Here is a 25,167-nt window from a genome sequence, read left to right as displayed (position 1 = left end):
TTACAGGTGGTGAGGTGAATGTGTCGTCAGCTGGGTTAGCATCGTAGATCGGTCTCTCTCCTTGAATCTTATGGAAGTCGCTCGACTCTGGGAAACAGACAGTTGACGCCGAGGAGGTCCACGACACCAACGACAAAGAGTCTTCTGGAAACTCTCCCTGAAGTGCTTTGACATGAAGCCGTACACCAGGGGGTTGACGCAACTAAAACAGAATTATCATTATCAATGGGGGATGCCAGCTAGGAGCGTATTTTATCCCAAATATGAGTGAAGGATGAGTGTAGAATGGTGTGAGATGTGGGTAGTTTTGTCACTGAGATCAGCTGTTTAATCAGTATGGATAATTTATTGAAATCTCAATCATAAAGAACAGCTGGGTGCAGTTTGGGACCATCAAAAAGCTCCTGACTTTTCTAATGATCAAACTGGTGACCTGTTGATTAATAGTGAGCACTTAAACCACTCAGCTACCCAGCAAGTTAGATGACATGTAAAGAATGTATCTGATATACAGGCGAACATATCTTGTATTTTAAGTAATTGAGTGCATATGGTTTTGGTCTAGTCAGATACATTGTCAATACATGTTAAATCAAACTAGCGTTTACCCACGGGCTTCAACCCCTTTGACTTCATAAGTATTAATAAAACTATTGATTGGTTAAGTTAAGCTGAAATGAACAAAACAGAATACAGCATTACAAACAAATAATCACACCAGATTTTAAAATGTAATAAATTGAAAGAATAACATACAAATAAGAACAGCTGAGCTATTTTTAACATTAAGTATATGGAAAGTTCCTTTGGAAAGCAATTATGACCTTAAAGGGCAATTTATGGGGGCAAAAAATAGATAGTTTTGAGCAAGGTTTCTCGTCATGACGAACATTTTAAGTATATGGTTTATGGGGGTATGACTTGTAGTTTTCTCAAAAGTTCATGGGTACTTTTGGCTTTATATATAGATAGTAATCGTCCTGAAAAAAGTCTGAAACTTGTTAATGGTTTAATGCTAGGATCCAACCCGGAACGGCTAGGACTGGGGGTCAAAGCTCTATCAATTCGAAAATATCTTTTGTTGATTAGAGGGAATTGAACCCACGTCCTCGGAGACCGAACTCCTGCGCTCTACCAATAGACCAGCTTGCTCCTTCACCTCATCTGATAGACACTTTAGCAATATCTTTCTTATACTTGTTCTTAAATAACAGTCAGATTAAAACTAAATATTTTACCTTGAACTTTGGAAAGTACTTCTACCGTAAATATATATTTATGATGAATAAATGTCAATACAAATTTCTCATGTATTCTATTTGTAAGGTTCATTGCTTTGCAAAACCTCATATGAAATATTAAATAGATATTTTAAACCATGTTTTAGGTTCCATCTAAACTCTCTCACCTGTTTAAGTACGCCATGAGATGGAACACCGTCCTCACATGTTTTGTGGTGCCCGCGGCGTGTTCTGGGACCACGTGGTAGGCCGTCAGCAGATCCAGGACTATGATGGGGCCCCAGCACACCACAAACATCACCACAATCAACACCAGCATCTTGATGACCTGGAACGTCTAGACCACGTTAGAGCTCGTATTAAAATCATTAGTGTGATCTATAATCTTACAATAGTGGTAACTTTGGTTATCTTAGGCTAGATTGGAATATTTTTTGGTAATAGAGGATTAAACTTGTCAGAAATATTTCAGTTACAAAACGTTTATTTCGTAAAATTAAAATTAAAAAAAAATACTATAAAAATCTACCTAAAAAATTACTAAACACTTGAGCGTCCCTATAATATAAGTATTTGAAAGTTGTATCTACAAAATGATTGATTGGTTTGTTCTATCTAAAAGCGATAAATTCATAAGGCAACCAAACTTCTAAAGTTGAAAATTGGGACTTTTTAATTATATGCGAGTCTGTAAAGTCTGCGAGTTAATAAACCCTTCAGGTTTATTACTTTAGTATTTGCTATATTGTTAGATGATCATAACTATAGATACATTCTTCGCTGAGCAAAGAGTGTTATAATACACTGCAGCAAAAATTTGTTCTGTTATAATTTTATTAGTTAGTTTTTTGTTTGATATTCATCATGAAAAAGAGTTATTTAGTGTGAAGTTTTTAGATTGAGTAGTAACAATCTTTTTGTGTAAAAGTGTTAAATTGTGTGACAAAAAGCCATCGACAATTGCTGAACTCAGCATATTAAGAAGTGTAAAACCTCTTGAATCAGATAAATAAGAATGTTAGATGTCCCAATGCTTTATTTACAGCTTGGCAAATTTAGCTTGAATAAAAACTTAAATATATTGAAAATTTTTAACTGAGGATTTCTTGGTATTATTTATACACCAGAAATATATTGTATACTTATAAAAACGATTGAATACATAAGATATCGCCTGGAACCCTTGTTGATTCCAGTGGCTAAACTAGAAACTTGTCAACAAAGTCAAGTTTTGACATGCAAACAAATATGGTAAAACCACGGGTGAAACTTGTAAAATAGTTTGGCCAAGAACGCAGCTAACCATAATCCCAACAAGACATGTTATTACATTATTACATTGTTACAACAATTCAAAGTAAGTTTTAAGAATTGATTTTTGAGCATTTCGTTTAAAAAAAAAAATTGTATTCAGTTGAGATTTAATTATTTCCGTTCTGCTAGGAAATCTTGTAAGAAATATACATTCACATGCAGTAGTCTCAAAGCTTTTTGACGAATATTTATGGGATTTATATGTACATATTTTATCAATGTATCGAAATTTCAATTCAAATCCATAGGGTGTTCATAAAAGGTGGGAATCTAAATTGCTTAGTGATTCCTTGGGTCAAAATTAGAAAACAATTTGATAAACATATGTCCTATCTAGTTTAGTTTAACGTCTTTCTACATGTATTTTTTACAAAACCATTTAAAACTACCGATTTTAAATACAGCCTTGAGATTCCAAGATTTATTTTTGTAAAATGAGAACTAAAACACTGAACCGTTCAAAGTGGGGGCTATTTTAAATATATGTTATGTCAAATTTCACAAAAAAAAAAACATATAAAATTACATAGTTAAATTAAAATTTCTATAGCAATAACTAAACTTGACGTGTCTTGAAACTGTTAAATAAAATTTAAGATTTTTCGAGGAATTTGGCATAAAACATTTTAAATATCTGAAATTTTAAAAACATTTTGAAGTTTTTTATTTGTAATTTTGCAATGTTTGTGTAACTTCAACGCTGTAGCTTAAACTGTTATGAAATTTGGCATAAAATATTTAAAACCGCCGCTATTTTTAAAAGGTTCAAGAGTTTCAATTTTAATCATCCACAAAGATAGCTTGGAATGTCAACGCTGTCTCAAAACATTAAGGTTAGAAAAAAAACACAAGCGAAACTAAACGTTATATGAGAGTTGTGTATACACTTTTTGCCTATTTTAACCCAAGAAATCACAACGGAAATTATGTCACAACCTTTTGTAAACACCCTGTACATACAAAAGTGCAACACAGTAACAAAACTTTGCAAATCTATATTTTACAGAGCTAAACACATTTTCTACCAGTTTTTTGCACATGAGTTGCATTTAGACATTTCCTCTTTAGCTTACCCACACCTGAATTCTGCTCTTGGGAACGTGTCCGAACATTGAAGAAATTGCAGAAACTGTTTCGACTCCCTGTTGAACAATGTGTTGGTTTCAAATGTCCAGTAATAGTTTATTTAACTTTAAAAGTGTGTTTTGTGATGTGTTAATTATTTGTTTATGTGTAGCCTTGAAAATTGAAATAAATTAATGTTTGAAATTTTCAACTAATAGTTCAATAGTTGAAATGTTCAAGGATTCAACTAATAATTAAACTCAATATCTTAACAGCAAAGAAAGATTAACGTTTATAGTTTGCAGTTAAAACGTAAAACGATTCCTCCCAATATATAAATGCAAATTTTAACGATTTAAATTTTAATGAGTCCTAAAACAGACATTTTGATTTAGTGGCAATAACGAATTGATAGCAAGAAAAAAAAGCAAAAATACAATTTTAAAAGTACGTTGTTTGTGTAAAACAACTGTCGATTGGGTAAATTTAGTTTTACTTGTTTAAATCGTGCCATAGTGCGTGGAATGTTTCTTAAAAATTTCCTTACAGCCTATTTAAAAAAACATAAATATGTTTAAATAGGATAAAGATAAAGTGTGCAAACTTATATAAATTCATAACAAGCACTGAGAATAGAAAGATGATACATTTCACAAAAAGAATAGGAGTTACTTATAAAGCAGATAGAAGATATGGAAGTAAATAGTTGTGAAATAGCTAAAGAGAATTGTAAATCTGTGTGGAATAGAAGTTGACCAATTCAACAATGGACTCACTTGTCTAACATTGTTGCTGCGGTCGTCGCTTGCAATGTTCTCGTTTTTGAACCCTCCACTCTCTCTCTTGGTAAGTGGTATACTCTCGAACATGTGAGTTCTAAAAAAATAGGAATGAGTTGAGAATATACAGTTGAGAATATAAAGTTTGTACTCTTACTGCTGAGAATGTGAGAATGTAAACAGTGTGCAGAGCATGTGAACTCTAATAAAGAATGAATAAAAATTACAAACATATAGTAAGCTAGGTTATAGACCTGGTCATACACTTGCCGAGGCGGTAGCTTAGTAGCTAAAGGGGATACGAATCTATGACAGAAATAATGTGATTTTGAGATCCAGTCTGACACTAATATTTATCATAAAACTTAATTATTGTACTGCACCAGCTCACAGATTGAGGCCAATATGGACGATATTGTCAATGATAAAAAAGTGTATCAGAAATCTGACAAATACTTTCTCCCGTTATTCAACGACGTTTATAATCGGTAAGTAATTTGAGAAACTAGAACATTTATAGGTAAAATCACAAAGAGCAATAACTTTTGGGCTGTAATTTAAACAGTATTGATTCCTGTACCATTTTGTTTAAAGTTGAATGCACTATAGCAAAATATTAGATTTGTATACTAAAACTCCTTGGAGCCGTCCAACATACGTTAAAAAACATATGTCTCCGTCATTTTATGGGTTAGGTAATAAATTGACAGTTAAATCTAAACACACACACATGAATCATTTTCAAAATCTCTTTTTTGGGTTTACTGGGACCCAAAACTCAAACTCAAAACTCCCGACGAATAAATCTCTTTCTCCATATATTATGTATACAGAGAGAAAGTTAACTTATGCAAAATGACGATCTAGGTTGCGATACAAATAAATAGAATGTCAATTTGACAGGTGACATTATAATACAGTTGTTACATTACAATTCATGATTATTTAGCTATGATGGAAAAATTTTAATATAACAATGTCGTGTAATATTTATCATATCCATTATGTTTATAAGTTACATACCTAATGTATGTAACATACGTTGCATGTATGCAATGTATGTGTTGTTAATTAGTTTTCAAACTATTCTGAATTATTCGCAAATAATTACTACTATAGCATTACACTATAGGAACTAATTATCATTCAGTTAAAAACATTGTCCTTGTTTTAAAATACAAATAAAAAGTTAATTACTTATGTAGTTAAAAAATATTCATTACTGTTATAGCATGACCACCATGTTTTATCCTTTGATTGTATGATAAAATATGTATAATGTTGTTGAACATTTTACCTCACTAATTAGTTATCCTACACTGTTTGATAACCCATTCCCTTTATACAACCGAAGCTCCTAATAACTTATAATAAAGCCACAAAACATCTTAAGTACCAACTTAGTTTATAAGTGGTTTAGGGATATTAAGTTTTTGACTTTGATGCCCAAGTCGTCCTTATTCTGAATTCGCTTTGCTGTCATCTTATATACAAGAAGTTATACAAATGTACGTTTTACACTATGAATTTAGTACGTTTGGGTGTTTGTTTTTATGTTTTATAAAAACTGTAAACCTATGTGGTTGGTGCCAACAATATAATATAAACCAAAATTTGTTGTCAGAGTTTCTTTGAAAGATTAATTTTTTCATTGACCAATTATTAATTTAACTTTCTTATTGTAATTCAATGTTAAATGTATTCATTCTCCATACTAAAATGGTAAAACGCAAGCTAGAAGACGAGAAGATATTTCAATATAATATGGAGCTCCCTTGGTAGTAAATTCCATTGTAGCTAAACACAGTACATAAATAGTTTATGTTATTCCCTAAACAGAACAAATGTTAACTTTTAGCCAGCTTTTAAAATGGGCTTACAACTTGGCAAGATTGTAAAATGATATTTTAGAGAAATATTATACTTCAACAACTAGTTGCAATCTCAAAAGTAAGTTGTGTACTTAGTTAATTCTATCTGGTTTAAATGTTGACCAGATCACATCTACTTTCGTGAAAAAGGCAAGTTTACTTCTTACCATCTTTAACAGTACCGGTATAACACTGGCTTTTTACTTGCAATCTAAAATGGTAGGATAAAGTTAACCAATTTAGCTAACAATTGAAAAAACAACACAAAAATAATGGAAATAATAATAAATAAATACTTCTTGTGTAGAAATATTGGAAGTTTATGTATGATTAAATGGTATAAAAATGTGTTTTGCCTAAAGGTATTTGTAGGTATGTAGATATGTATAACTCAGGGATAATTCTTTGTCCTTCCATTTAAAAAACAAGGACAAAGAAATAAGGTGCGGAGGAAAATTGCTTATGGAAGGACCGTGTGTATTCAGCTCTAATATATTGTGCCGGAAATACTTGTTACGAGCAAGGAAGAACCCGAGTGGCAAGCACTGTGCAGAAATCCATATCACAGAGGACACAGGGTCTTTCTTCACTGTGATAGTTGTAGTACATGATAATGAGAGGGTGGTGATAGACTTTGGCCTGGACACCAGCAACCTTTGCTAGACACTACTTAAACGTTTCCTCTGTTTCCTCTGTATCTCACTTCTCTGTGACAACGTCAAAGGAAAGAGAATGTAATACTAAGCTGTAAAATATTATTCAAAAATGAAAAAAATATATATTTTGGCAGGAGAATTACGAACTTAAAGTAAAAAATGTCGATATTTAAGTTTAAAGTGTTTTTATTCTACTTTATCGACACTTACGCTCTGCCTGTCACCATGCGATGCCTTTCCTTCATGACTTGCCAAATCTCCCAGCAGATAGCACTGTAGGTCACTACCATGACGCTGGTAGGTACTACCAGTATCAGGCCCAGCATGTACAGCTGGTACAGCTTCAGCAAGGGTCGGTTGTCGTAGTCCAATGTACAGTAAAAAAGGTTGAAACGGGGTCCAACTGCCATGTGCACCTGGAAATTACTAGGAGTTTACTATAGTTCGTTTTTAAGATAATCTGTTTAATTCTTAAACATATTCAAACAATATTTAAACTATTGTTAACAATATTTAAAATATTATCATGGTATGCATGTTAGTTGTCTTCTGGTTGGGACCGTTTCATCAAATTGTGTTTTTCAATTACGAAACATAGTTTAGAAGACACTGGATGTCAATGGATTACAATGGATACCGGGAAGACTACAATCTTCACTAAAATTATTATCGTGCTAGTAATACTATAGACGAAGCAACACAAGTAGACTCTTCATCCCATTGTAAATTTTGAAGCTTGTTTTTCGTGTCTAGTTCATGTACGTCCCCATTGATCGCTGGGATAGTCAAAATTTTGTTTATACTATTTTAGGGTTATTTTCATGGTTTGTGCTCTACTAATTGGTTATATAACTAGGAGACCAGTTATTGTTTATGATTATATCGTTTTATATTATTTATCTATGGTAATACATAAAGTGCATTAAAAAGTTGCATTGGATAAATGCAAAAAATCGTATTTGTTAATGCTTAATATTCCTTTACAGAATCATTTATATTACCTCTCTGAGAGGTTTGTAATTATTGTTGTTAGGGCGATGTATAAAACCAGGTCACATACTAAACATAAATGATAGGCAAATTAATGGTAAAGATCTGGATATATGTCTCTTTAAGTAGTGTATATGTCTGTCCTTTATACCTTAAAAGGACTCGTGATTTTGAAAACATTTAATATATGTCACAGAACATAACGCAGTTTCCACTCTTGACCAAATACTTGATTCCTTATAAGTTTAAAGAGACTCGCCTTTTTAGATTTTTTTTGAAATTTTTAAAGGTTATAAATTATGAAACAATTTGGTGGTCTACCAATAAATTATCAAGACAAAAATACAAATATTTATTGTACACGTATCAGCTATCTGTGATACAGTACTTAGTGTATAACGGTTCTATAATACGTCCAATTATAAATACATTATATTCTATCAATCCATTTATTTCTGTTTATTTGTAGAGTTTAATTAGTCAATACATGGGATTGCCACTTTACTAATTAAGTTAATACTTTGTGCACATAAATTTATATAATAGTATTTAAAATTTTCTCTTAGTGTCCATGTATAGCCACAATTTTGCTTACTGTTTACCTATTGTTTTACTAACAAAAAAAACCTTAACCTAAAATAAAATCGCTGAACAGTTATGTATTAAATTATATTTCATATATATTATATACAATATTATGTACCTGAATAGCAAGGTTAGGCAAGGCCAGCAAAATAGACGCCAACCATGTTGCTAGAATAATCTTCTTGGCCTGACTTATGGTGCAAATATATTTTGCTTTCATTGGATGGACTATTGCATAGTACCTGCAACACATTTCCACCTACTTTGTAAAACGTGGCTAATTTTCTTTATAAGTGAGCTTTTACATTTTTACTAACATAGCTACTCTTTTAAAGCTGTCTTTTCTAAGAAAATGTTTTTTTTTATATATTAATAATAGATCATGCATTATGAGTATGATAGGGAAGTTTAATGTCAACATAGAATAAGATCTTTTTGAGTATAAAATTATTAGTTAACGTAAGTCAAATTAACCTTTAACTAGAGCTATCAGTGTCATTGGAATGGAGAAATAGTATCACATGTAATATATTAACTCTGCGATCATTATACTTGAGTTCTGGATAGTAAATTAGTTTTTAGGAATATATTTTTACAAAACTTTACTTCCAATTACATATGTATATGAGAAAGCTCATAAATATTATCAGTAGAACAATCACTGATCATCACTATTCGTTACATAACTACCTAAATTACTACAAATAAAGAGTTTTGTAACTAATATATTAATTTATGTGCAACCCCTAAACATTACAAATATTATTGCTCTCATGATTGATACGTGTTCAAACAGCTTTAACTTTGTTATTGAATATTTTTAGAGATATTTACGAACCTTTCAACACTAATAGCAGTGAGGGTAAGCACTGAGCAAATAGCGGACACGTTCTGCATGTAATGGACTACTTTGCAAAGCAGGATCCCCATTGTCCACGTGTAGGAGAATAGCTTTGCTATCTGAAATAACAATAACAGTTATAACAGGAGTGAAATAAAACAAATAGCAACAGTAACAACAGGAGTGAAATTAAACTAAGAACAATGGTAACAACATGAGTAAAAAAAAAAAAACAACAGTAACAATATGAGTGATAACAGATAAATAGCAACGGCAACAATAGGAGTGAAATAAAAAAACAACAGTAACGGCAGGAGTTAACTCGAACAAACAACCGCAGTAACATCGCGATAAAAAGCAAACAACAAAAACAGTAACAACAGGAGTGGAAATACTAAACGATTGACCCAGAATAAGCTAATAGACCATTAAGGGTTGTCTTTTTTGTTAAAAGGCGCGAAAAAATCTAACACCTTAAATACTGATACTAAATGGCACAGTAAACTACCAAAACAATTTAATATACTGTTAAGTGTTGGTTTTAATTATCGCTAAACAGGGGAATATCGTAGGATCGTATGAGGAAACTCACGTTAACCTAGAGTCGAATAGAGTACTTAGAATAAGTCGAACGACAAAATAAATATAGCATAGCTTGAATTAGTCAAAGGAATCAACTTCTTCAAAGAGTAGGTTATAACTTGTTTTGTGTAAAAAGGTCATTGAAAAAAAAAAAATACTTACGTTATTTTAAAACTTATTTTAACAAAGTTCAATGTCTCTGCATTATTATTTATTTCATTAATTTTTCATACAAAATACAAAAATAGTTAGCCTTTCGTGTGGCATCCTTTTGTTTGCATACTAATCAACATTAAAAAAACTTTAATTAAATTGAGAACAAATTTAAAAATTTTATGCATTTTCTATATTAAGGTATACATTTTCGTAGAACCAATAAAAACCCTATAAAACATTCATAAAAGAATTTATTTTATTTTAATATATAGAAAAAAATACGAAATATTAAACTATAATCAACACTTTGAATTAACATACATATTGCTCATAATGTTTTCATTATCAATAGTTTTAACTTTATTTTCTAAAATTTAAAACGTAACTCAATTATTACTTGGTTTATTATGTCAGCAATACAACAGATCGAGCTAGGATTTGTTCAATCAGTTGTAAATAATATTAAAATCTGATTTTATCTTTAGGTTGGGTTATTAAAGTTAGTTCGATTAGATGATATAGAAAATAAAATTTCCCAATAGATTTTTTAATTATTTACTATTCTTTATAAGCAATCCTGTATGAGCTAGCTAAATGCTATATTTCATCTTCGCTATTAAAACACAACATACGCACATGAACAACGGAACTTTATAGAAAATTACTATTGACCATAAAATGATATTTTTCTTCACTGTCTTGGTAAAGTTACAGAAAAAGCTGTTCATCTCAAGTTTAACTACCATCAAAGGAGGTTTTTCGTCACGAACAATGCCAGGGAAGAAAATTAAACTTGGTCAACCGTAAAGTTAATTTGATTACTCTTCTTGCGGTCATGGACCAAGGAATTCCTCAACCGCAAGTCAGTTTTGCACCTTTACACGTTGTAACAGGTTATCAATGTGATAAAGTTGATGTGTCATCAGTCTATGCTTATTTGATATATAGGGAGTTACATATTGTGCTAGCATGTAAAGTTTCGCTGTTCCTTTTATGATAAGATTTAGCATCACTTGATTTTTAAATTAGAGATTCTAATGGGCGGAGGTAAGACTTATATTTTTAAATAGGCCACAGCTAAATAGGTAAAGCTCCAATCGAACAAATTAAAATTTTCTAAGTATGCAGACATGCTGCGGCTGGGTATTTTGATTTACTACAGTGTCCTATTAGTGTACGCTCCTTTTTTACCTCTTGTCTAGATATTTTTCAACTAAACGTAAGCGTACGTTTTAAAAATGCATCACATAGGTACTTTATTTTCGTACATGTATCAGGGCCTTATATACTGTAGTTTGTACTAAGTAGCCTTATAAGTTAGTTCAGCTTTAAAAGAAGGTTTTTAAATCAAACCAAAGGTCCAATTGGATTTAGTTCTGAAACCAAAGGCAGATGTGTAATTTTATACAACCGATTTAGGGACAAAATTCTCATCAGGGTCATCTCCGTTGCAAAGCACGGGAATATTAGCTGGTTTAGTATAAAACTACATTTTATCTTCCAAAAAAAAAAAATTCCAAATAAAACATTACAGAAGAAGAATTACTAGGGATTCAAAGACAGAGTTCTGATACGGGGATTACAGCCAACAATCATTATAGCTGCAATTTGTCAAGGAAAAGCAATACAAGAATCGAGCAATAACATAATACCATTCAATTTCTTCCCTTTCCAATACATTTTCCAGATAATTATGATAAATATTTTGCTCAAAAAATAAATACACGTTAGCAAAAAGGAAACTGATTGTTGTCGATCGTAATATTTTCCTATTTTATTACTTTTCGACGTGGCTCACTGTGACTAGAACGATATTCTTTATGGGTTCTTTATGGGGCTTTATGGGACATTTTATGGGTTTATTTAAGTAAAAACCGGTTCCGAATGTCTAAACGTGATAACTTATGTATTGTAAATTGTTACTAAAAAATTATTTTGCAGACAACATGACAACATGGTTAAAATGGTTTTAATTTAGCTATGTTTACTTACAGTAATGGCTTCTGAATTTCTAAAATAGGTATAAGTGAAATAAAACCTCAATTATCTTAAATGTTTCGCTTACTAACTCTCCCATATCTTATTAAGCCTGAATATTAAATATATATATATTAATATTATAAATTGTATAATCTTATTTACACTTAGGAAGGTGTTGGTTACAATAATAAACGTTACATTTTAGAGACGGTAGAACACAAAGTAAAAGGGAAATTCAAAGTGTCTTGGGCCACAATTACCATTTAAATTACCAAGATAAACTATCATGAATGAATAATTAATTTTTATTGTTTCATAATTTTAAGATGTATCGACATTTAATGTTAGTTTTATAATATAATACCGATAGTTTCAGTTGAATCGAAACCATTAGGCCTAATCTTTACAACAAAATGTATGACGATAGTTAAATTAACTTGGAAAATATTTTTTTAAGCACTAGTTGTATTTGCCTTGGAAATGAAATTGTTTTTAAAAAACAACCACATGAAACATGAACTACATGAACTACATGAAAAAGAATCCTACAAAATATTGGTTAAGATTCATACTACAGCATTAACTAATGAGGATCCGTGCTATTTACTACGTCAAAATATAGATTCTGCTAGGGCTGATTATAATTTAAATCCCACACACGATGTTGTGGGGGAGAAATATGTTTTCCTAGTAGTTAGGATGGTGTTTGTGGATCATTTTTAACTCACACATTGTTAATGTTTTCACGGAATTAATTGCACATGTCCAAGATTCCCTATATTTCATAATAAATGGATAACTGTGTAACTATAACACCACACAAATGTTTTGAAACATCCACACTATGAAGCCATATACAAATTTTGAAACATGTATATTTGGACGATCGATAAAAAACAATAACACAGGGTAAGAGAGGCGCCATTTGAGGCAGTTTGTGATATTACCTACTCGTGCTTTTGTCCAATGTTTGCTCATGGATCTCACAGTGCTACAATATTAAAATATTTTGGCTTTACTAACTTTTTCGAGGAACGGAACCATATAAGTGGCATTTAAGAGGGAATAAGTTATTACTATCATTATTATGATCTGTGGAGAAATGTATTCTGTTAAGTTGGGTTATTATCTTGAGGCTTATGTGGTATCAAGTTTTGAAATAATATTTCTAATTTTACAAATGTTACTATTCGTTGTTGATTACTTATTTGATTTTTTTTTATCTGACTTTCAAAATGAAATACCTTGAATAAACTATGTAAAATATATTCAAGGTGTTATTGGAACGTTCCATGATAAAGCATTTTCAATAAAACTCGAGTAGTTGTAGATAGTTGAGAACGTCGGGTGTTTCCAATTGGTTTAGCTATACCAATATTGGCTGTCTCATTCCTACCTAGCTGGCGAATCATAGAGCCTTATATTTACAGTTAAATTTCATTTTAATTTATTTGTGTTAGTTTTTTATTTAAATAATATTAAACACTATATTACGTGTAAACAGTATGTGCAGTAGAATCCCGACAGGTTTTCGTTTCATAATTGGAGATTTGTTTACGTGTAGTATTTGTAATTAATTCATAAATTATATCTATTTAATATGGTATCAAAAGTATTAATAATATTACATGCTTTATTGCAACTCTAGATTATTATTATTTGTTATTTAAAAAAGTTTATCTCTATGTTATTTTAAGTTAGGTTATTCAAACTCTATATTATTATTCACAGTCATTTAAAAATTCTACTTCCTCTCTAAAGCAAAATAATGTGTTGTAATGAATTGTTGGTACATTTTTAAAATAACATGTTTTATACTTTCAGTTAAAAAACACTTAGCAATCTAAAAAATAAATCGTCAAGAACAGTAATTATTTAGTATAAAAATAGAATCGAACTTACAGAAAAAAAAAAACTTGAGAAAACATTGCAGTAGACGAAACTCTAGAGATTCGAAGACAACGTTCCGATACGACAGATTACTGTTAACAATCATTATAGTTCCAATTTGCCAAAGCAAACCGCTACAGGAATCAAGAACGTTACTTCATGTGCATTGAACATTTTTGTTTTCCGTCCATCGTAATATGTTTGTTTTTGAATAAATAATTGACTTCTTTAAGACGTTTGGACAGTTTAAATACTGCTATATCTCATTGTGTTTTTGTTATAATATAGCATAATTGAAATGAAAGTAGAATCCTAAATGAATACAGAGGATTTGTATTAACTGTTAGTTGCAAAGAGGACATTCAATGAATGACAAACAGCAAAGTTTAAATTTTATGTTTATGTTTTGAAGGTCAAAATATAGGGAAACTCAACTTTTACCCCATTAAACCCCGAATACCTCACGTTCCCACACTTTGAACATGAAGGGTTGCAACGTACAAATAAACGTAGGTTTACAGAATATCATCAAAATTGGACTTAAATTACTCGAATTATCATACTAATAGTACATGAATTTAACAGGTGGTGATTTTAGCCTCTAGAGACCACAACACGGAAAAGATTCTATCTCTGGTCTAGATCTTACAACGAGACCTCAAACAACAGCGCACTCTTTATACGAAACTCGCTAAAACCAATGATCATCTCTAATATATACGGTGTAGCATCTTAATCTGAACCCAGCCAGCATAGATAAACTTGTAGAATAAACAAACAAAAAGACGGTACCTTGACAGGTATACAGATGAGTAAGAGAAGAAGGTCGGCAGAGGCTAGGCTTGCTAGGAACACGTTTGTTGTACTCTTCATTCTTCGATACCGACAGATGGTAAAAACTATGAGCGTGTTGCCTACGACTCCTAGAAGAAACGTCGTACCGTAGACTACCTGGGGAATTCAGAACTATTAGTAAAGCACCAACATTTGTTGTACAGGTTTGATTATTAAAACTTCAATCATGTCATAGTTGTGTTTAGTAAATCAATTGACTAACATTATAAGTTCTTAGAAGGATAAAATTAGTTTGTTTATAAATTATCTATTGAGGTGAAGGCAGTCTAGATTATATTTTGACCGAAGTGGAGGATGAGTGTAGAATGGACTGAGATGATTTGTATAGCTTTGTTACTGAGAAAAATCTTTTATTTAAAGCCCAATGATCAGGAACAAGTGGGTCCATTTTCGAACCAAGCAACCGAATTTAGCTTACCGAATTCAGCTATTGTATTAAATTAATTCATCACACTAGCAGCTTACTTCTATAGAGCATTTTAGTAAAAAATGTTTTAGGTTTTTTTTTCATAAAACCCCCAACTAATCAGCCTTTAGTTATTTCACTAAGCCGAGATAGTTAATGGGGGGACGAGGTGGTCTAGTGGCAGACGCAGGGTCTCGGTCCCTGAGGTCTCGGGTTCAAATCCCACAAAATCATCAATTGATTTATCCAATTGATTTATCCACAACCCTCTATTAGATCTAGTCTGAAGTAATGTGAAAAATGATGTCTAGAACCTAGTGTCTTAGGACAGAAAAATTCCAGCATGTCTTACCAAGAAACGCTAATCCTACCCTAATAATCGTATCACACTAATACTAACCTTCAATGGTCTTATTACGTTTAAGAGTTTTATCTCAATGTAAAAAACTACGATTATTTTTACTACCAACTTACCAGTGTAGGTATAAGTTCATCCCAATAAAAACAGTTCCAAGTCCTAGGTTGTGCGTTGTCTTCATAATCACTATTATTGTAGCTGTAGAAACAGTCATCGTCTATCTCGTAGTCATAGTAGTTGTAGTCAGATACATTGTGTACTACAGGCCCCATCTGTAAAGTACCAAACTTGTATATTTATCTCATAGAAACATTGTATCTGTAGTCAGTAATAATGTACATTACAGGTCCAAATCTATAAATTACTAAACTTGTGGGTTTATTTAATAGAATCTTGTCCACACCACAGACCCTTTCCATGAAACAACATTGTAAATTTATGTAATAGAAACTTGCCATCTGTCTTCAGTAACGTCGTTCACGTCAGGTTCCATCCGTAAAACAACAAGGTTTTACTTATTTTCTTTACGTATGTTACATACGGTTATGTAAAAATATGGTTTATTCATGTATTACGTTGCGTTATGCACAACATATGTGGACAGAATATTTACGTTATCCTTGTTTATGTCTGTTTTGTTTATTTCTCCTTAACGTATTCATAACAATATTAACAACGAATTATTATTTTTAAAACGTAAAAAGTAATAGTACTCTAACCTAGAGTTCCTTAACGCCAAATTTAGTGTGGTGTTAGTTACAATATTTACTGATGTTAACCACTATAAAACAAATTATATTTACAAAGTCAATAAAACCGTAGACATTTTATCTAGTTAGTTCGTAAAAATCAAATAAAAAATCCAATAAGATTCAAACGTGAAGACCAACTAGAGGCATTGTGATCTGCTTTAGATTCAGTATAGACTTCTGCTACAAAGGTAATGAAAGAGGCTCCTGCGGCACCGAACTCGTCTTATATTTTATGTAATCCCCCGCTTGACAACACAGTGGGTGTCAGCTGTATTACATTTGTATGTCTTGATACTCAAATAGTGGCTAATGCCACAACATTGATTTAGGTCTTATTAGAGTAGATACTTTAATACGATCTACGCACACATAAGTTTATGGGTACAGATTAAAGAACGATAAGTTTTGAGGGTGACAAATATTTGTTATTACCAAAATGTTTTTTTTTATATTTAGAAATCTATTCAAGCCAGTGAATTGTAGAATTAGTTTATGAATACTGTAAAAAAGTAGGAAAGGAAATACCAATACACCAGCAGGAAGGTCATTGTATTTTTGTGTGAAAGCTATATTTTATAGTTACATTTCTCTGTCAAAATCCCTTTGTAAACAAAATACTTAAGTTTTTCCCACTTATTGCTTTAATTTAATGATTATTGTATGTTATATGTAATTGGATGTGTACGTTTTATTTCTAAAAGAAGTTGAAAAAATAAATCTAAAAGGTTTTCTGTTTGTTCGTTGTTTGTTGGTTTATTCTCGTTTAAACCCCATTTATGGTTAGCCTAAGAAAAATACATATTCTATGCCTTGCTAAAAAATACTACGTGAATTGGCTGACATACGCCCTTTGGTACTTATACGAATAACGGTTAAGAACCCAATTTCAAATTATTTTGAAACATCAATTGTACATTCAATAACCATTTCCAATAACAGATTATTGTATCCAATATAAGTGATCTCTGAAAGTTTCAAAGTATAACTTTTATCGGTTGTATAATTTTCAATTGGAGTATAATAAATCGAATACGCCGTCTAACACTATCCAACATCGTATTGTGTTTCGATAAGTATTTCATTTAAATACATGAATGAATATATTTGAAATATTTGAAAACAGAGTAAACTGAAGTCTCCCAGATTTCAATTTAAGTTATTTTATTTATTGGGCAGACTTCCAATACTGTCATGAAAATTAATAACTTGAATATTACCCTTGATCAAGTGCACTGGCCTACTTAAAGGAATAGCCTTCAGTAGGTCAGCACAACAAGTTATTGTTTAACAACACTACCAGCCTACTCACACAACATTGCCAAACACTTCCTCTTTACAATATTTGACCCTCCTATTACATAATAGTGCACCAACATAAAATTCTAATCAAGAAGTTATTTTAAGGTTAGAATTATCCAAATCCAAAAATCTACACCATAATCTACAGAGCTCAATCAGTAATCTACCAAGTGTTTATTTTATTCAACCTCTCTCTCAGTTTCCACTTCTACAGGATATTGGTTCGGTGTTGAAGGATTAGAAGATTAACGCTCAATCTGAAGTTCACTTCGACCTTCGTAGTCCTTGATAGTTGCAGTAGAAAATATGCGATTTCTTCGTGGACGTTTAAGATATTTCAGTTTTACGGATGACATTTAAAGAAATAAAATAGTTTTAACGATGAATATAAAGAAATAAAAGATAAGATTTTACATTCGCCTTGTATTTAATTTTTTTATAGTAAAGCTACTTGTTTGATGAATAGTGTAAAATTATAAACTTTCTAATGGTAGAAAGCCTGAATATATGTTATTAGGTAGTTAGCAATACACGTTTATTATCCATATAAAATTGAAAATATTTTACACCCATTACTAGGCACCTTAGGTTATGTTAATTTTCAGGTTTATCTTTCCAACAATAATATATGTCGTTAAGGCTTAAACTATTTTAAGATGGAATGCCCCTAAACAATTTAGTAAATTTTGTTCCGTACACATTAAAAAAACTATTTCTAGTGTCGCTTGGTATTTTTTATCTTTAAATTATTTGAAAAATGTTATTTAGGTTTAATCATAGTGTTATTGTATTTTATACACTTGTAAACTAAGTTTATAAAACTCACAAATAATTAAAATCGTTTGACTAAAAAATATAGGTTTAAAATTTGTCAATAATATTATATTAATAGAAACACTATAGGGGTGTTATAATCTATTTGTTTAAAAAAATACTATGTAATGAGTGAAAGAGATAGCGACGGTAAGCAGTGACTTCTGGAATTACTATTTTTTCCAAATTATATTTCTCATAAAGTGTTTTTTGTTGGCTTAAAAAGGGCGACTGGGAAGCAGCCTAACGTTTGGGTCCCTCCAAACGACATTCACTTCATTTTAATGTTCCCACCAGATGGATCTAATGTTGAATGATGTAGGGAAGGTGAATTGTCATAGAGCGTAACCTTAACATATTGCATCAATTATGGTATACTATAATTTACTATGTAGTGAATTCTAAATAAGTTATGCAATTCATTATCATTACTTTATATACTTTTTACTAGTCTGAAACCGTTTGAGGTACACATTTCTCCAGAACATGTAATAAAGGAAGAAAATCTTTTATTAATAATTGTACTTACAATCTGTATTGTGTCATCAATAAGTAGAATGTGCTATTTTAGATTTCAAATCTAAACAGTGGTTCTTAGGACTTAAGCCGAGCTCATTTAAAATTTTTCAGTATGTAAAACGGAGTCTATAAATGTTATTTCCGTACACACAAGAGTCTTTCTTGTAATCTGAAAATCTAATTTCACAAAAAAGTGATTGTAGGATTCACGTGAGATAAGCAACAAATTCATTGTTTATATACTTCTGTTGATAAATAAGGAAGAACAGAACACAACATTGTATATGTAAACGACCGACCCTTCAACCATTGGGTCGAAAAGGTTCACAGTGAAAGAGAATCGTCCTGAATATTAGATATACCTTCTTTGAACTGACCCACAATAGTATTATTGTAGTTCAAATTATTCTTGAAGCTGAATCACCATTATTTAGTGTAATTATAATAAAAATGAGCGATATAAATCTAGCTTGATCTAATACGAATAATTTTCCATCATAATATAGAAATTGTGAAAGTATTACCATTATCCCCTTTTGGGGGAAAGTTGAACAAATCTGGGGACTTAATTGTTTTTTCATATCTTATAAAACACTAACAAATGTTTAAAGTTGGCATATTATTTCATCAGTCGTTACAATACTTATGTTATGATACTTAGGTTTTTGGTCCATAGCCCTTTTTGGCCCTTAGCCCTTTTTGGCCCTTGGCCCTTATTGGCCCTTGGCTCTTTTCGTCCCTTCGCCCTTTTTGCCCTTTACCCATTTTTGCCCTTAGCACTTTTTGGCCCTTAGCACTTTTTGGCCCTTGGCCCTTTTCGGCCCTTGGCCCTTTTTCGCCCTTGACCCTTTTCGGCCCTTAGCCCTTTTCGGCCCTTGGCTCTTTTTGGCACTTTACCCTTTTTGGCCCTTGGCCCATTTCGGAGCTTCACCTTTTTTGGCCTTTGGCCCTTTTAGGCCCTTGGCCCTTTTCGGCCCTTAGCCCTTTTCGGCCCTTGGCCCTTTTGGCCCTTTGCCCTTTTTTGGCCTTTACCCATTTTAGCCCTTGCCCCTTTTTCGCCCTTAGGCCTTTTCGGCCCTTTGGCCCTTTTTAGCCCTTGACCCTTTTTTGCCCTTTGCCCTATTTGGCCCTTTGCCCTTTTAGGCCCTTTGCCCATTTTGACCCTTTGCCCTTTTTGGCCCTTTACCCATTTTTGCCCTTGACCCTTTTTGGCCCTTGGCCCTTTTTTTGGCCCACGGCCCATTTGGCCCTTAGCCCTTTCCGGCCCTTGGCCCTTTTTAGCCCTTGGCCCTTTTTGGCCTTTACCCATTTTTTCCCTTGGCCCTTTTTGGCCTTTACCCATTTTTTCCCTTGGCCCTTTTTGGCCCTTTTTTGGTCCTTGGCCACTTTTGGCACTTGGCCCTTTTCAGGCCTTTGCCCTTTTTGCACATAGCCCTATTCGGCCCTTGGCCCTTTTTGACACTTGGCCCTTGGCCCTTTTTTGGCTCTTGGCCATTTTTGCCCTTTACCCTTTTTGGTCGTTGGCCATTTTTGGCCTTTTGCCCTTTCGGCCCTTTGCCCTTTTTCCCTTTACCCATTTCTGCCCTTGGCCCTTTTTGGCCCTTAGCCCTTTTCGGCCCTTGGCCCTTTTTGGCCCTTGGCCCTTTTTAGCCCTTTGCCCTTTTTGGCCCTTAGCCCTTTTTGCCCTTTACCCATTTTTGCACTTGGCCTTTTTTTGCCCTTGGCCCTTTTTGGCCATTGGCGCTTTTTTTTCTTGGTCCTTTTTTGCCCTTAGCCCTTTTCGGCCCTTGGCCCTTTTTAGCCCTTGGCCCTTTTTGGCCCTTTGCCCTTTTTGGCCCTTTACCCATTTTTGCCCTTGACCCTAAATAAATAAATAAATAAATAAATGTATCTTTATTGTCACATAAACGTTTTACAGATTACATAGCATAAGCTACAAAAACAGGTGACATTGTCAATATAATCATATATCATAATAAGTACCTAAAATACTAAAAAATAAACAATGATTCTTACAAATAATTATTTGGGTTATTTTATAAAACATAATATTTGCTAATTTAAAATACCCCCGCTGCAGCAAACCTGCCGACTAAGCGAATTTCCATTTGTCTGAATTGATTTTCAGTTAAATATATTTTAATAACATTAGGTTTAGCGAGTACCTAGGTTTGCTGCTACAAGGAAACTAATAAAGTGTGTTTTTGAGTAAAATATTGATAGCTTAGTACAAAATAAATAAATTTGCCAAGTTTGATCAAAATATATTCATAAACAAGCAAACTACAACATTTGACAATATTCTCCATAAGAATAACATGGGAATTTTAAATTTACAATTTTTTTAATGTTCTCCGTTACTAATAATCGAACAAAAATACTTTTATATACTAAATTATTTGTTTTTTTAAGCTCTTTAAAAAGGTCTAAAGAGAAATTGGGAAATTTTGTGTTTTGAGGGTCAAAAGTGAGAAAAACCAATTTTTACCCCATAAAACCCCCCGTAAAGCCCCGTTCCCATGGTCCGATCGTGCTGGTTAGCGAACTCATTCAAGTTTATCCCGCTTTACACCTTTAAACCAAATTTCATCAAAATCGGACAAAAATTACTCAAGTTATCGCGTTCACGGACGTATATATATATATATATATATATATATATATATATATATATATATATATATATATATATATATATAAGTCTATATATATATACATATATAAAAATTTGAACGAATAGTGTTTTTGGCCTCTGAGGACATCAAAATGAAAAAGTAAATCGGTCCCGGGTCTAGGTCTTACCGTGCCACCTACGGTAATAGCTACTTCCCTATAGGGAAATTCGCTAAAATTACCATCATTCAAAAAATTCGTCAATACTATAATTTATTCTGTTTACAAGAAATGAGGCAAGGCTGCTTTTAAAAGACGTTTTGTTTATTAAATCTTTATATTTTGGTTGCAGTTTATTAAACAATTTCTTTCCCATATATTTTGGTGTTTTTTCTATTAATTTTAATCGGTGAATCGGAAACTGAAAATTCTTTTTGAAACGGGTGTTATATGGATGGTCAAAATTCTCCGCACATAAGTTTTCAAAATTTTACTGTACCATTAATAAGGATTTAAATATGATTAAACTTGGTACAGTCATTATATTAAGTTCTTTAAAAATTGGTCTACATGAATGTTTTCATTTAGCAAATGTCATTATTCTTAAGTATTTTTTTTTTTTTTAACTTTAAAAATCTTTTCTATTTCTGATGAGAATCCCCAAAATTCAATCCCATAATGCAATATTGAATAAAAATAGGCATAATATATCATTAAACGTGTTTTCATATCCAAAATATTTCTCAAACAAAGCATTTGGAAACAGGCAGAATTAAGCTTATGTAATATGTTTTCAATGCACTTGGCCCAGGTTAAATTTGAATCAACATACAAACCTAAAAATTTTGTACATTTGACAGTTTTGGTTCTTGTTTTATGTGTGAAATTTCGGGATTGTATCGTATTAAATTTTACTAGTTGTGTTTTTTCTGGATTTAATTTTAGTCCGTTTATTTCAAACCACCTTCTAAGATCCATTAAAGCGTCTTCTACTTTCATCCATAAATCATCCTCCGTTTTAGTTTTAACAACAGCAGTTGTGTCATCTGGATACAGTATTAAATTATGAGAAATATTTTCAGGTAAGTCATTTATATAAATTAAGAAAAGAAGAGGACCTAAAATAGAGCCCTGTGGGACACCTACTCTAATTTCACTCCATTCAGATTTTGACTGCAAGCCTCCTTTTAAAATAACAGTTCTTTGAAATCTACCTGTTATATAAGATTTCAACCATAAAATAGATTTCTTAGAAAATCCATAAATTTCCAGTTTTTTCAAAAGAATGTCATGGTTGACACAATCAAAAGCCTTGGATAAATCACAAAACACCCCCATTGTATTCTGTGACTCATCCAAGGCCCATGACACTTCATTAACAAAATGGGATATAGCGGTCATTGTGCTGCAACCCTTTCTAAAACCAAACTGTTTACTACTAAATATATTGTATGTTTCCAAGAAATTATAAATTTGTTTATAAGCAATTTTTTCAAAAATCTTGGAAAAAGAAGGTAAAAGTGATACAGGCCTATAATTGTCAGGATTATGCTTTTCACCTTTCTTAAAAAGTGGCTTGACTTCTCCATATTTAAATTGTTTAGGAAATATGTTGTTTTGAAATGATTGGTTAATAATAATTGTGAGAGGTTCTGAAATAGAGTCTATGACTTTTTTCATGAGATCCACTGAAATTTCATCCCATCCCGCAGATTTTTTTATTTTTAAGTGATTTGATTACTTTGACTACATCTTTTTGCTCAATGGCTTTAAAATCAAAATTAAATAGTTGTTTACTAGTCATTAAGTTCCTTGACATATTTAGTGCCTCAAATTCACATGGTGATGTTCCCATTTCCTTGGTTATAGTGGTAAATTTTTTATTAAAGAATTCAGCTATTTCTTTTACGTTGCTAATGGTTTTATATGAGGGTCTAATATCAGGAAAACTATTCTTGACTTTTTTACAACCCAGCTCTGATTTAACAACACACCACGCAGCCTTGCTCACATTTTCTGATTTGTTTATGAATTTAGCATTGCACATCCTTTTAGATTGATTACAAACTTTCTTGAAAATTGTTTTATACTTTCTAACATAATCCTTAAAGAGTCCGTCGTTTGATTTTTTTGCCAGTTTACTTAGTTCTCGTTTATTTATACTAGACATTCTAATACCCTTTGTTACCCAAGACATCTTTTGATTCTTATTTTTGTTGTTGTAAAACTTTAAGGGAAAAGACTCTTCAAAAGTATTGTGAAAATGGCAAAAAAAGTTAATACAATTTTCTTCAAAACATTTTTTTATAGATACATCCCATTTTATTTCTTTAATATTATTTACAAAACTTGTGACATTGGCTTTTGAAAACATTCTTTTTTAGTTGTTTTATCTGTCCTGTCCTTATTATCCTCAAACGAACTATCAAAAATGTTTATAAACAAAGCCCTATGATATGAAAGACCCAATTCTAAATTTATTGTCTGGACTGAATATTGTGAATTTATTTTTCTAGTTAAGATATTATCCATGCAGGATTCAGTGCGTTGCGTAATTCGAGTCGGTGATGTAAAGTTAATTTTAAACCCATATTGATTTAACAGAGAAATAAAATCTTGTTTTTGATTTGGATGGCTACAGTCCTCCAACAGATCAATATTAAAATCCCCAGCTATGTATACATTTCTTATTTTTGTTGTTTTATTGAGCATTATAAATAACCTTTCTAACTTATTGAGAAAAGACTTAAAATTAGTTACATAAGGAGTCCTGTATATTGAAATTACAATAATTTTTAAAGTAAAAATCTCAATGCATGATGATTCAAAAATAGAATTTTCATTTAAAACACAGAAATCATCTCTTATAGTGTACTCTAAACTATCTTTTATTAAGATGCAGGAACCACCATGGCTACCTTCTTCCCTACAATAAAAATGGGCAATTGTATAATTTGGGATGCTATTTAAAATATTTATATCTACACTCTTAAGCCAATGCTCGTTCAAACAAACAATAGGAATATTTGAATTTTCTAAGAATATCTCGAGATCATTTTTTTTACTTATCAACCCACCCTCAATGTTAAGGTGCATTAACCACAAAAATCTCTTTTCAAATTTAGCTGATTTACAGACTGGCCATGAGCCTTTAGTATTATAAGCATTAGCATCATTTAAAAAGTCATGAAAATTATTACATACAACACAAAAGTTTTTAATTATTTTAGGGTCACTTAGTGGGGGCATTTGCTTTGCAAGCTTAAGTTTTGAATGTGGGTTTCCTCTAAAAAACAACCAACCTCCATGGAGATATTAATTGATTCACATGAACTAGGGTTATTGGAGGAACAGTGATTCTTAACTAAATTTTTTACATTAAAAATTGGACTTGAATTTCCATCACAATTTCTCTGCTTTAGCGCTTCACTAGAAGTGAGAGCGCCCGACACTATTTTAACACTTTCACAGACTGATGTCTCCGAAGGTGGTTGGATTTGTTCTGGTGTAGTATCTCGAGGTGGCGACATTGGTTTCTCTGATGACTCCTCAATCTGAGTAGCTTCAAGGTCCAGGGGCAGTAATGACTCACTGGCTGTCAT

The 25,167-nt window shown here is 31.9% G+C and overlaps 1 protein-coding gene across 1 annotated transcript; it reads right to left on the bottom strand.

Annotated features, from left to right (window-relative positions):
* On the bottom strand, positions 1 to 25,167 carry LOC129003551 (QRFP-like peptide receptor). The gene is made up of 9 exons (XM_054431848.1): positions 25,039 to 25,167; positions 15,686 to 15,841; positions 14,743 to 14,901; positions 9,340 to 9,461; positions 8,620 to 8,743; positions 7,137 to 7,342; positions 4,397 to 4,496; positions 1,409 to 1,569; positions 1 to 202 (listed from the first exon to the last, which is right to left on the bottom strand). Exons 1-9 carry the CDS (start codon positions 25,165 to 25,167, stop codon positions 1 to 3), a joined length of 1,359 nt encoding a protein of 452 aa, XP_054287823.1.

The sequence above is a fragment of the Macrosteles quadrilineatus genome, unplaced genomic scaffold (genome assembly GCF_028750875.1).
Source record: "Macrosteles quadrilineatus isolate MER2022 unplaced genomic scaffold, UCM_ALF_1.0 Scaffold_9__3_contigs__length_116548681, whole genome shotgun sequence".
Lineage (NCBI taxonomy): Eukaryota > Metazoa > Arthropoda > Insecta > Hemiptera > Cicadellidae > Macrosteles > Macrosteles quadrilineatus.
This window is presented reverse-complemented; position numbering and strand designations above follow the sequence as displayed.